The 12,918-nt window shown below is 32.6% G+C and overlaps 1 protein-coding gene across 1 annotated transcript in view; it reads left to right on the plus strand.

The window, feature by feature from the left end:
* The first annotated feature begins 12,283 nt into the window (after window positions 1–12,283).
* Window positions 12,284–12,918, plus strand: part of LOC106614757 (uncharacterized) — a 90,121-nt gene continuing 89,486 nt past the window's right edge. Inside the window, exon 1 of the mRNA XM_070108863.1 lies at window positions 12,284–12,290. Within this exon, the coding sequence (XP_069964964.1) occupies window positions 12,288–12,290 (3 nt within the window). The 5' untranslated portion in view covers window positions 12,284–12,287. The remainder of the gene's footprint in view (window positions 12,291–12,918) is intronic.

Here is a 12,918-nt window from a genome sequence, read left to right on the forward strand (position 1 = left end):
ACTGCAGTAATTTGTTACACTAAAACAATTGAATTCGCCTCAAAGTAACCTTTAACAGAATAAAAACGAATTGGCCACCTACACATCACAATATTATGCAGGTTACGTATACGCAGTGGCATATATTTATGACTAAAAATACAGCAACTATTAGTAAAATAGCAGAAAAAACGGAAACAAAAATTAATTAACTATAGTACATAATCTTTTAAAATACATTTAATTTTAATACAAATTTATATTACCACTACTTGTGCAATTTTTCTCATAATTTGCTTCATTTTAATCTCCCTGAAGCACTCTAAATGTTATTACTTAAAATATGCAAGCCAAGGGCGCATTTAAAGGCGATATTTTTTCTAAATTATATACTTAGTATTTTTTTCATTTCTTCCAATTCTACTTCTTCAACTTTGTCGAGAAAAAATTGCTGAGCAAATGTGAAAAAGTGCAGGGTCCAAGAAAAGTAAGTACACAATTTGCAATTCTAGTTATTAATGCTACTGAATTGTGGCATTAGGTGGTGAATAGTGAGTTAGCCTTGGGTTGGCTACGCAGCATTGCCGCCAAAGTTGCTGATATCAGGGAAAATTATGCTAATGTGTACATACTAAGTAGGTATATAGTATATTTGTGCAATCGCATTAAAAAAGAGAGTGTGAATAATAAGTAAAGGAAAAAATTTGCTGCAATGTCAGCTACTTTCTAGCGATTTTTTCCATATTACTTTTGGGTTTGGCGCAATTTTTTTTTTTAATATAGAGGGGAAAAAAGATTTAAAGAAATCATAATATTTTAAGCGAATGCAACAATATGAAAGGTAAATTCAAATGACCTTTTTTAAAAAACTGGCGAATGGTTAAATTGCTCATTATAGTTGATTTACGTTACATACATTTTTGTACTTACAACAACAACAAAGTTAAATTATTATTGTACGTTTTTATAAAAATAATAATCAGGATTTTGGCTTGCTTCTCATATAATAAATATTTTTCTCATACAATTGTTAGGTGGTGAATAAATTAAATTTAATTCGAATGAAGCCTTGGTTACACTTTACATAAATTCAATTGACTGTACCTGATGGCCTATGAAATTATTATTATTATTTTGTTTAGGTCATATATAAATGCGAGTAATTTCGAGTCATGTAGACTTAAACTCTATGGGAGCCCAGCTTGATTTTTACATAGAATGGACTAACGAACGTGTATTGTATAAAACTTGCAAACTTTTTTAAGCACACCTAGTGTGAATTTTAAAAAATCCTTTATTTCATATATTAATAAAGTAGATCTTTAAAAAGAGTATACTAAAATCTTAAATCAGCGCTAATAAAATTGAGAGACCATCCTATTCTATTAATAATGTATCTGTGTGCCTAGAATTGATAAAATCGGGAAAAAGCTTGCCCTAGACACCATATAACTAATATTAGGATTTTCAAACATCTAGCTGATTTTACTCCTTATATATTTTATGGTATATGAGATACCTCTATGAAACTTAGACAGCATCTTTTTCTGTTAATAATATGTAGTAATGCCAAAAATAGATACAGTCAGATAATACTGCCACTATCTACCATATATCTAATAAAAGAACTTTAAACTTCCGGTTGGCTTTATAACATATATATAGATCAATATTCATCATCGTCATTGACCTCATAAAATTAAAAAAAAAAATATTAATTGACCTCATAATTTGAACAAAGTGGTTATTGACCCCAAATGTAAATAATGATTTTTGACTTGGCTAAATGTATAGAAAGGTTTTGAACTTGGCTAAATGTTAACAAAGGGGTCATTGACTTCGGCAAAATATAAACAAAAAGGTCATTGACATCATAAAAGGTTAACAAAGCGGTCATGAAGTGAGAATCTTGATTAGAAAGGTTGTCTCATATGAGTTGTACAGCAATATTTCCTAACGATTGATATCTTCGTAGGATCCTATTTTGATAGAGAAATTATAAATCTTTTAATAATCTCAACTGATATGTGATCCGGTAGAGCTGAGCATTACATAAAATATTCGATTTAGAATGTCTTAGAGTTCGCAAATTTCTGCCAAGAATAAGCTTTGACTTTTAAGCGTTTCAACCAGCAAATTTTTGATGCGTTACTTTATAGTTCGTCGTTTTCTCTATCGCTCTCGCATTAAAATAGTAAATATCTCCGAAACTATTTTATTTTTTATCTATATATATTTAAAGCATAACGAACGATGCAGTTAACTATTTGTTAACTACGCTTAAGCGCACTTTTAACAAAGTTTTTTTCTTAAAGTCATAAATCTGGCAGCACAAAAAGTGCGGGTTGAATGAAACGAAATGCAACGCTTGGGAAAAGTTTCACTAAACGACTTTAGACTTTTGCTCGGTTGTCAGCAACAAAGGGATGGCGTAAGTTTGTAAGTACAGTTATGGTTATATTTATAGCAAAGTTGGCCGCTGTTTAAGTTAATGCAGTATATTTTGAATTCTTTGTTATTCATGTCACTTTCATGCTACTGGCTTTAAGAACTTTTAGCTAACTTTGCAGATGTGGTAAAAAACAGGTGTTGACAGTTTTAGTGGGAATTGCGAAGCATGTGTATGACTGTATGTTTATCTGTGTTAAAAGGCGAAATATTGGAGGGTTTGCAAAAAAATTTGAAGCAAAAAGTGTGAACTTCTGTGTATGTATGCTTTCTACATCAACATTGAAGTATTTTTTGAGTATTTTTTCCATCAGAAATCATTAATGCGCCATATTAAGTTAATTACCGCACTAATTGCTCTTTTAAAAGCCAACTATTTTTATGGGTTTATGCGTTTTATAGAGCATTACAAATTAAGCTTATGCATGCACATACACTCATTCATATGTATCGACAAGTAAATAGTAGTACATTTTATTGCAAGCTCAGCGACAATTTCAATTCATTAAATTCATTAGGGATTTTCTATAATCTACAAAAGACTTCAATTTCCTGTAATTTATAGTGCAATTAACAATTCCGCTTTATGGTTGCATTTCCGTGGCAGCAATCAGCGCATCTCCATGGAAACCAATTGACGGCAGCAGCGCCGCAGCCGCAATAATAAAAGCTGAAAGAAGCGGGCAAATATAAAATTGAGCATCAGCGAGTCCAAGAAAAGTATGCAAATTCGTATGCCGCTGATGATAAACATCGTGTGAGTCACATTGCCCAGCAAAGGCCGGACTCACTACAGGGCCGCAGCAAAAGCACAGTATCCACAAATAAAAAAAAAAAAACAAAAAAAGGAAGTAAAAAAGAAATCAGTTTTCTTGCCATATTCGCTGATTGAAGTCATAAACTTCGTTTGCATCGTCGCCACAGCGCTGCGTAGACCACAAAGAGAAAGAGAGAGATACCGAGAAATAGAGAGAGAAAGCGGGCAAATTAAATCAAGAAAAACAAAATGAAACTAAAAGAATATTATGACACAAAGGAAACAGAATACAGGCAATCACACGCCGCAAAGTTCTACGCTGCCGACTTGCTCCCTTCTACTGCTCCAGCTCCTCACTCACCTCCGCGAGAGCACACTTTGTGGCCAGCAACCGCAAACTTTTGGTAATACTAATGAATTGCTCAACAATTTGCTTTGATTCAGTGAATTCCCATTTTTATTTTATTTTGATTATAATCTTTTTTCTCTATGGTAATAAGTAGAATTAATTTGTTTGCGATTTCTTTAGGAATAGTTATGGCGAAAATAAGTTAGTAAGCAAGTGCTAAATGACTGCAGTAAATTATGCCAATTGAGAGCGTGAAAAATGGATAAGTTTATTCTCGAGCGTTTAATTATTGTGTGCGATAATCAAGCCAGCTCAGCACAACTTGGCAGCAATTAATGTGCTTATTGACATCGTCCCCTTACTACTTAATAGTGGAGATGAAACTACATGTTTGATAATTAAGTAATAATTTTCACCGCAGTTGAATTTTTGGAAGCTAAACTTTGGGTTTTTAAATTTTTTGAGTTTAGAATATTAAACTAAAAACTAATCGTCAGCCGTTAGGTGGCGCTAAGTTATTACCAAGAAGGGGTTAAGGTCAGTCTCTCATAAGTAATAGTAATATTAATAATAAAACATAAATATATGAAGATTTTACGAAGAGCAAAATGTAACAGTAAAAGCATAAAAGGAGCAACCTACAAGTTTGTACGATGATCTCGAACCATTGAGAAATTTTATGAAAATTTTTATACTTTGAACAGTGTATATTAATTTTGCCACGAAGTTTGTAACATCCAGTAGAAATTCTCGGAGACCTTATAAAATATATGTAAGTAAAAATTATCACTCTGACGGACAGTGTTGATTTAGTCATATCCTTAGTACATATATACGCGTACTAGTCCCTCAGTTTTTGAGATATCGATCTGAAATTTTGCACACATACTTTTCTTTTCAGGAAGCTGCTAATTTGTTGGAGCTATCAATATTGGACCACTATAACATATAGCTGCCATACAAACTAACTGATCAAAATCAAGTTTTTGTATGGTAAACTTTGTTTTTGACAAGATATTATAGCTTTGATGCAGCTGAAGTTGAGGATTTTTCTTGTTTTATTATTAGAGTCTTTCCATAATGAAGGGGCTGTCGTTATTAGAAAAAGTTTTTTGGCGTTCGTCGGAACAGAGATTGAACTTTTATCATGCCTAGAGATAGAGAGCATCTCTAATCGGTTTTATATACTAGTCTAATATAGTATAATATGCATGCAAATTGATTTCATTTTTACTCATATTCTCTGGAGTTAAACACAATTTCGGTTTTATTAAATTCCAATATTCAATTGATGATTTCGGCAACACAATTGCAAATGATGCGAAAAACGCAAATTTAATTTTGACAATCAAATATCGAAAAAAGAAAACCGAAATAAATAAATGTTTGATTTTAAGTTCCTTTCACCTTAGCGTTCACACAATGCATCTCTCCCCCCGACAACTAAAAGCTGCTATATTTATTCGATTATTTGCTGAGGTGTTCGACATTTAAATAAACACTTGATTTCATGCCAACCTCAACTGGCTCTCCTTTCGGTGCACAGACAGACAACGCTTTTGTTTTTCTTTCTCACCTCTAAAATAACCGCAAAATGGCGTTGCAGAGGAAATGGGGTGAAAGCTGCTGAATGGAAATGAAATAAAATTTGAACACGAATGCCGTTAGAGCATTTCCATTTCCGTTCGACATAAATAAATTCCTCTTTTACCAGCTAACCTGCGCAGGTTGGTGAAAGGTTGGCGAAAGCAGTAAAAAGTGAAAGATATTTAGGTAAGCAAAAACCAAAAAAAAAAAAAAAATAATAGTTTAAGTACATACATATATAAGCATTTTATTTAACTCTCTAGTTGTATACGAGCAGAGACGGGGTTAACTTTAATTCGGCCATTTAAAAGTGTGAGAAACAGAATAGAATAAATTTCAATTTGAAAGTGACAAAACAAATCCAATAAGAATGCTGGAGTAGCAATGCAAATAACAATAAAACCGTTAAGAAAATATTGCAATCCATTAAAATGCCAGTTTTGGGTGATGAAGGCAGTTGGATAAACAAGTGTAGTAGCCGCGCGCGAAAGTCAGCTGAAAGGGGAGAGAATAAAAAAGCGAGGCAACAGAAAGTTAGTTGAAACTGATAAAAGCGACAACAGACAACAACAACTTGCGCTAAACAGCAATAAAGTGTATTAACGGAAGCAAATTTAGCCTTAACCATGTTTATTTCGGCTGGAAGGCAACCGTCAATGGGACTTAAATGACAATGAGTAAACGCTAAACGGTTGAAAGACCCTGCTGGCACACAAACGCCTCACATACATACACACACAAAGAGATACCGCATAAAGTTGCTAAAAAATAGTGAAGAAAAAAGTGTAGGAGTCGCAGAAAGCGAATGCCAAACACACTATAATAAAAAAAATCAAACAGTTACAGCTTGTCAACGATTTCAAGCGAATTTATTATTTTTTTTTTGTTTTGGGAATGCGCTGGAGTTCGCCGAGGCATACACAATTTGGGAGAAATATCGACTGCCTCGCCACATTTATTTTGACCACAAGTTTTCATTGCAAGTATTTTTAATATCAACGCAATAAAAATTTCAAGTTTAACAAATAACGGATCAAAATAATACTAACACAAGGAATTCAGCAGTTTTTGTGCGCTTTCGAAAGCTTGCGGCTAAGTTGACGAAAGGTATATATACAAGTATACATTTTATATATGTATATGTGTGCATAAATATACAATTGATTCGTTGACATGCACTGACTAAATAAATAAAATCCCTTTGCGGACATTTATTTATTTATATTAAATTTCTGTGCCAAAATAAATCAATGCAATTGTAAGAAAGCTATCAACCAGAAAAGTTTTGCAATTCTATAAAATGAATTCGAAGTTTTCTTCTCTTGAATTGTGTGGACTTTGACGATGACAGTTTAATATTGAAGCACTGATGCATACATTGGCATTAAAAACTTTTTTAAAATGAATTAAAAAAATATCCAAATAAAGAATGCAGCAAAACAATGCATTCGAACTTTTCAAACTTTAAATGTTTGTACATAATAGAGTATAATTTAAGCACGCTCAGCTGTAACTTCCGAGTATAATTCTGCCATTAAAAATCTCCTTATTAAAATTTCTGTTTAAAACTCTATCTATATCGAATACCAAGATTATATCACATATAGAAAGAAGTCCCGGCAAGCATTCCGCAGGCAGCCATAGCTAGAGTTAGGTTAAAAAGTCTGATGTGACAACGTGTATATAGCGATAGGATAGTAATACAATAAGTATGCTACGAGCTACTTAAAATTCAACTTAGATTACATTGGTAAAACATAGTCTCGTCTTGTATACAACTCATCACCAGTAATAATGTGTTGTCAAGCATCTCCTTTGCGACCTCTACTCGATGTTGTATTCGTAAAGGATTAAGATCATTTGGTATGAGTGTAACATTAACCAAAATCTGTTGAGTCGATCCATAAGAGATTTTGAGATTCTCTACTTTATCTCTGATTCCAACACGATGATTTTCAAACTCGTCATTTTCAGAGTTGGATGGACGACCCGCTTGAGGCAAGTTTCCGTTGACTTCACGACCTCCACTGCAACAATTTTAACAATTCCGAATCAGTCCTAGTAAAATTTAATCAGTTATTGCTATTAAGGCAGATCTGCTTCTTATAAGCTTCTCAGTTCAGAAAGCCTAATATGCTCGCTTTATATGGCTGAGTGTCTAGAATCTTACATGCTCTTAAACTGTTGAACACCTTTAATTTGCTAGTTAAGGTTTATCTATATGGTGAACTTAACACTAGAATCAATCAATGGTTGAATTTAAAAATAAGCTTAAACTTTGACAGCTGTTAAAGCCATTGTTCAATACAAATTTTATATAGATCATCAGTGAAAAAGGCTGAGTGAAAAAAAAGACGAAGTGAGAAGTTTTTGCCACATTAACCACCACTCAAGCAGCAGACAGAATGCCAATCGCTCAACCAATCCATCAATCAATCTTACAATCAATCACGCCTTACTTACACGCGTATCTGTCATGTAGCTGTCACTTTAATTCAAAACAAATAAACAAATCCCGAAAAAATACAAAAAAGTTAACTGCAAAAGCATACTTTCAGCATTACACCGCGTCCCAGTTCACCTGCGCATGCATAAAACAATATTTGTGGTTATGTGAGTGACAAAGTGTTTTCAACGTAAACAAATCATTTTATATTTGCTGTGTCCACTTTACAAAAAAATTTGTGTGTATATTTGCAAGCGCAAATATTGCTCATTTATTTCTGAGCTTGGGACCCAGCTTATTTGTCCCTTGGTTTATCATCTCGGCATTGATTCATTTTAAGTGTGAATATTTGTGCGTGGGTATTGGAAGAACGTGACCAAAGCTCAAACCGGAGGAATCAATAACGAAGCACGAATTGTGGCAGGTGCAATGTCCTTGTTTGTAACGGGACTATACAAAATAGAAAATTATGAAATTTACATGACGAATTTGCATTTGTTGGTAATAAGTTGGTTTTACTAGAATTATGTAATAAGCTTCTAAATCGTAGTAACCTTTTCATTAAATGAATCAAAAGGATATTTATGCGGTTTCATCGCGGCTGGTTATGAATTCTCATTCGAGATGTCTGATATTAAAGTCAGTTCCGACCTTTCCTTCCTTTCCGACGTACTCATGTAAAAGCGAAGATTTACCACTCCGATTCCCATATTTGACTTATGACTATGAGGCAGTGTGTTTAGAGCTGACTAGCACAGGAAGGAAACCAATCTCAACCGCTCTAACTTTGTGATGTTGGGTTAGGTATGCATTCTGGGGCTTGGACGGAGGCATCCTTAACATTACCCTGCTAATCATGGTCATGCTGGTCATTTTTTCTGAGTGTGGTGCATACTCAGCTGTGCAGCAGAATTTTGCGGCTACCAACCCAGGGATTAATAACTGAAAATCAATGCTCCGTAAGGGTCCTAAAATGCCAAGAAAGCCGTAAGGCATGTAGCTTTGCTTAAGATGCACTACCAGAACCTAGCCGCCTTACATTCCTGAATTTTATCGAAATGGATCCTTATCTTTCTGCAGCCCATATATGTAGGTACATTGATGTCAAAAATGAATGCCGGAAGCTTCTCTTGCGAATTTAGGTGTGATTTCTGTTAGTTATATTTCACTGTTAGAGGGGAATCCACATTTTTAAGAAGAGACCTTAAAAGTGATAAGGTTAATTACAAGTTGTATTATTAAAAAAATTTCTATCGATGCGAACTTCATTAAAATAAGGTGAGATTAATCGCTTTCGAAACAATTGAACTTTACTTTGTTAAAATAACAAATATATTTAGTGAAGTTTATTTATTGAAGAATATAAATTACGTTATTATGAGAAATGGCTAGCATTTCTGTACGCTTTCACTAAAAACGTAAAATCTGTTATTTAATGCAGCGTAATTGGCACTTTTCAATTTATAAGATAATTTGAAGCTTCAACTGCTGTCAATTGCACAAGCGCCATGTTAAACCTAATAGTAAATATTTAACGCAGAATGTTGCTTCCGCGTTTAATTATCCTGTTAATAATAGGATATCTAATTATTTTGTTATACTGCAGCTGTTTACGTTTTTTTCTCAAACTCATATATATATATATATTTTGTAAAACTCGCTTATTGTATTTGTTTATAGTGCAAAACATATATTATCTATAGAATTTGGTTCACAATCAATAGTTTTTATTAAACAACATTTTCATACACGCCTTGTGTTATTCACCGTTCAGTGCGTGACCGGTTTTTTCCCCATTAATTTAACCATTGCAACTCTGTAAATACACTCTTGCGATGTTAATTATTTTTGCTACAAACAACTAAAGCTATTTAAATGGAATTTTTTTTATAATTCAGTGTGTCATTTTATTGATTAATTAAATTCTTTACTAATACACTTGCACTTTTTATTTAAAGTGAAGGCAAAAAGTAAACTGATTTTTGACACCTGCGTCATTCGAAATTCTTCATGTTTTTTTTATTGAAGTAACTCTATTGTATTCTCATATAATCAAAATTGCTATGTCAAACACACCTTTACAAAATACAAACAACAACAAAAAAAATTTACAAATTGCAATGATTGATGCTTCCTGTGTTTTTTTACAGCCACTGTTGTATACCATAGTTATTTTTGTTTGAGCATATATATGTATGTATGTATATATCATATGTTCATTTGTTCACATATTTGTACTGATTACAGCAACAAATTAATAATAAAGCCTGTTACTCACATTGGTTTGATTATGTGAAAGTGTGTTTGTTGAACGATTATGGATAATTACTAAGCTAATTACAACAATGTGTGTGGGATTTGGTTACAAGCACATATACTAATTACACAGGACAACAAAATCATTGTTTTTTGCGCAAGGGTTTTAGTTAATATATTCTGGTTATATAAGCAAATGTATATGGGAAAGGACGATTTTATCGGTTTTCGTATACATTACAAATTCGTCCTGGAATCTGAACCATAAATAACATGTCTCATCAACTTTGAAGACTGATTAAATAAGAGACTTAAACTATCAAAAACTAATGAGTTTTTGATATCACGAAAAATTCAATGGAATTTGCTGAATTCTGATGTTCGCAAATCCTACGAAAGAAAATGACATGAAAAATTTTCTTGTTTCTTCAGTAAGGAAGATGAGCTCTGTTGCCGTCATTATGTGAAAGGTTTATTTGAAGAAATTGGTATTTTTTGTCGTACAATTGAATGGCGCCTTTTTATGCTCTTTACTATACAATCGAAACAAATTTCCATCTATTCCATTGGTACATTCCGTATATCTCATATAATATTATATTACGACAGTATTAATATGCTATTAACGGCAATTACATACTCATATATGAATTATAAGTGGACTGCAAGGCATGGTGGGTATACTAAATACTCCTGTTATCTATGCCTGTGGGATAATAGGAATGATGCTGCTCACTGCTGCCGAAAACATTGTCCAGTACGTACCGATTACGAAATGGGAAAATGCAATATTAAGTGGGAAGCAATTGTCGATCCTCAAACTATATTAATGCAGCCAATGCATCATATTTATTAACAATAGGTATTATTTAATAATTTGTAAGAACTCGTAATCATTAGTCCGAAGTTTACAAATATTTGATGAATTTTTTCAAAGCATTCAGAGTCGCAGGAATCTTTGTGAAAATGTCTCAAAAAAAAAAAATTGTCATATTTTCCTGAAATTACTGAGCAATGTGGAGTAAAAAGCCTGGAACAGTTTTAAGGCATGGATGACTATATGTTGGTGACTATATGTTGGAGGTGACAAGAAAAGTACAATTGTTAATTTTAAAGGAATTGGAATATATTTTAAAATGTTTATTGTAAAATAAATCCAAAACGGATGATCCGTATCTTTTCTATTTTTTATACATAAAAGCGAATTAAAGATACTTTTTTTTCTTATTTTGAGGTGTTCTTACGGAGGTATTTGTGTCTTGTAAATATAAAAGTGCGTTTTTGGCAAATGAGATTGATTTATGCTGAATTGCCAGCCGGTATTTTGTTTTGTCATCGTCAATTAAATCATTAAAATGGCGAATAATTGATCGAAAAATAACAAATAATTGTTATGTTTAAATATGTAAATATTTGGATGCAAGTTATTATGAGTTAAAATTATACTTTAATGCAGTTGAAGAGGAAAGAACTGGTTAAAGTTCGAAACATTCATATTTGGTTCATGCACTTGATGGTTGAGAAGAAAGCGGTTGAGACAATGTATGAAACAAAATATTTATAATAACATGCATATTTCTTAGAAAGGAACCCATATTATAATATCCCTAAAATCTATATATATAGAAAAGAGTTGCTGTAATAGTCTCGCTAAAACTAGGGGACGGCTTAATCGATTTGGCTAATTTTAGTCTTGAAATATGAAACTGTGGAAAAATTGCGAAGAAAATACTAAAATTAATGACATTTTTATTTTCCCATACAAACTGATGTTCATCCAATTACTGTTCGTTAGTCTCACTAAAACTTGAGAAAAGCTGGACCAATATGCAGCTGATTTTGGATTTGGAATATTTATCGTGGTACCCGAAGGTGAATTTTCGTAATAAAGTTGAACAATTTGTAAACGTTGGAACAAGGTTTTCATTTTTATTCATAAATACAACTATACTGTGTTGAATAGTTTATAATTAATGTATACCTTAGCCACAGCAAGAGAGGACGGGATCCTCTTGTAAATAATAAAAAAGACAAAAAGCTAATTTTTTTTGATCTGTCATTTTGAATGGCAGATATATGTTATAGAGGTCTGATCTGAATAATTTACTCGAAGATTGAAACTTAGCCATGGAAAATAATACGTACCAAATTTCGTCAAAAAACGTGTGCTACATTTTATACTGATATCTTAAAAACTGAGGAATGGTATATACAGACGGACAAACAAGACAGATAGACATGGCTAAATTGACATAGCTCGTCGCCTTTATTTGTTATTTATACTTTATAAGTTCGCTGACGTTTTCTTCTGGGTGTTACACACTTCTTGGCTTCTTGGTTGTATTTGATCAGCAGATCTTTAAAATTTAATTCCGGCGTTTATTTTTTTTGTAACGAATGAACTAACAAGTCTGTAAGGTTTTAATTATACAATGACCTTTATGTGAAAAATATAATTTTGTAAAATGGCAGACTTTGAAAAAAATTCGTCAAATATAATCGTATATACAAACTGAACTGTCGAGATATGCAAATTTAAAAAAAATTTGATTATTTTAAATAATTTCACACAAGATGTGCCCTTTAAGTGATTTGCCGATGGCAAATGAGATCTTGCGAAGTGTAATAAAGATCGCACGAAGATCATGTGGCGATAAGAGTGATCTGCTTCCAGCCTTACATGAAAGGTCTATAAGCATTTGAACGATTGTTGAACGAAAACAAGGATATATGAAAGTATTTTTGAATGGAGTTTACTAGAAAAAGTTAGAAAGCGAATAAAAGTCATGTGGGTTACCCTCAATGTATCTATGATGATTTAAACTAATTTTCTTACAATTATTCTTTTTGCATATTTAATTTTCAATTTCCAAACTATGCCGTATGCGGCTCTATTAACTAAACTTATTGAAACAATTTAAATTCGACCGTTTTCTGTTCAAAATTCTCTTTCCGTCTGTCTATGTGCCATATGTCGAGGAAGGTTTTCAATTATCGCGGCGAAATTCGAATATGTTTTACAATTTTTAATTGCCTTCGCGCAGCATTGTCTATTTGGATTTTTTGTTCTCCAAAACTCTAATTGCTCGGAATGAA

Source organism: Bactrocera oleae, chromosome 4 (genome assembly GCF_042242935.1).
Source record: "Bactrocera oleae isolate idBacOlea1 chromosome 4, idBacOlea1, whole genome shotgun sequence".
Lineage (NCBI taxonomy): Eukaryota > Metazoa > Arthropoda > Insecta > Diptera > Tephritidae > Bactrocera > Bactrocera oleae.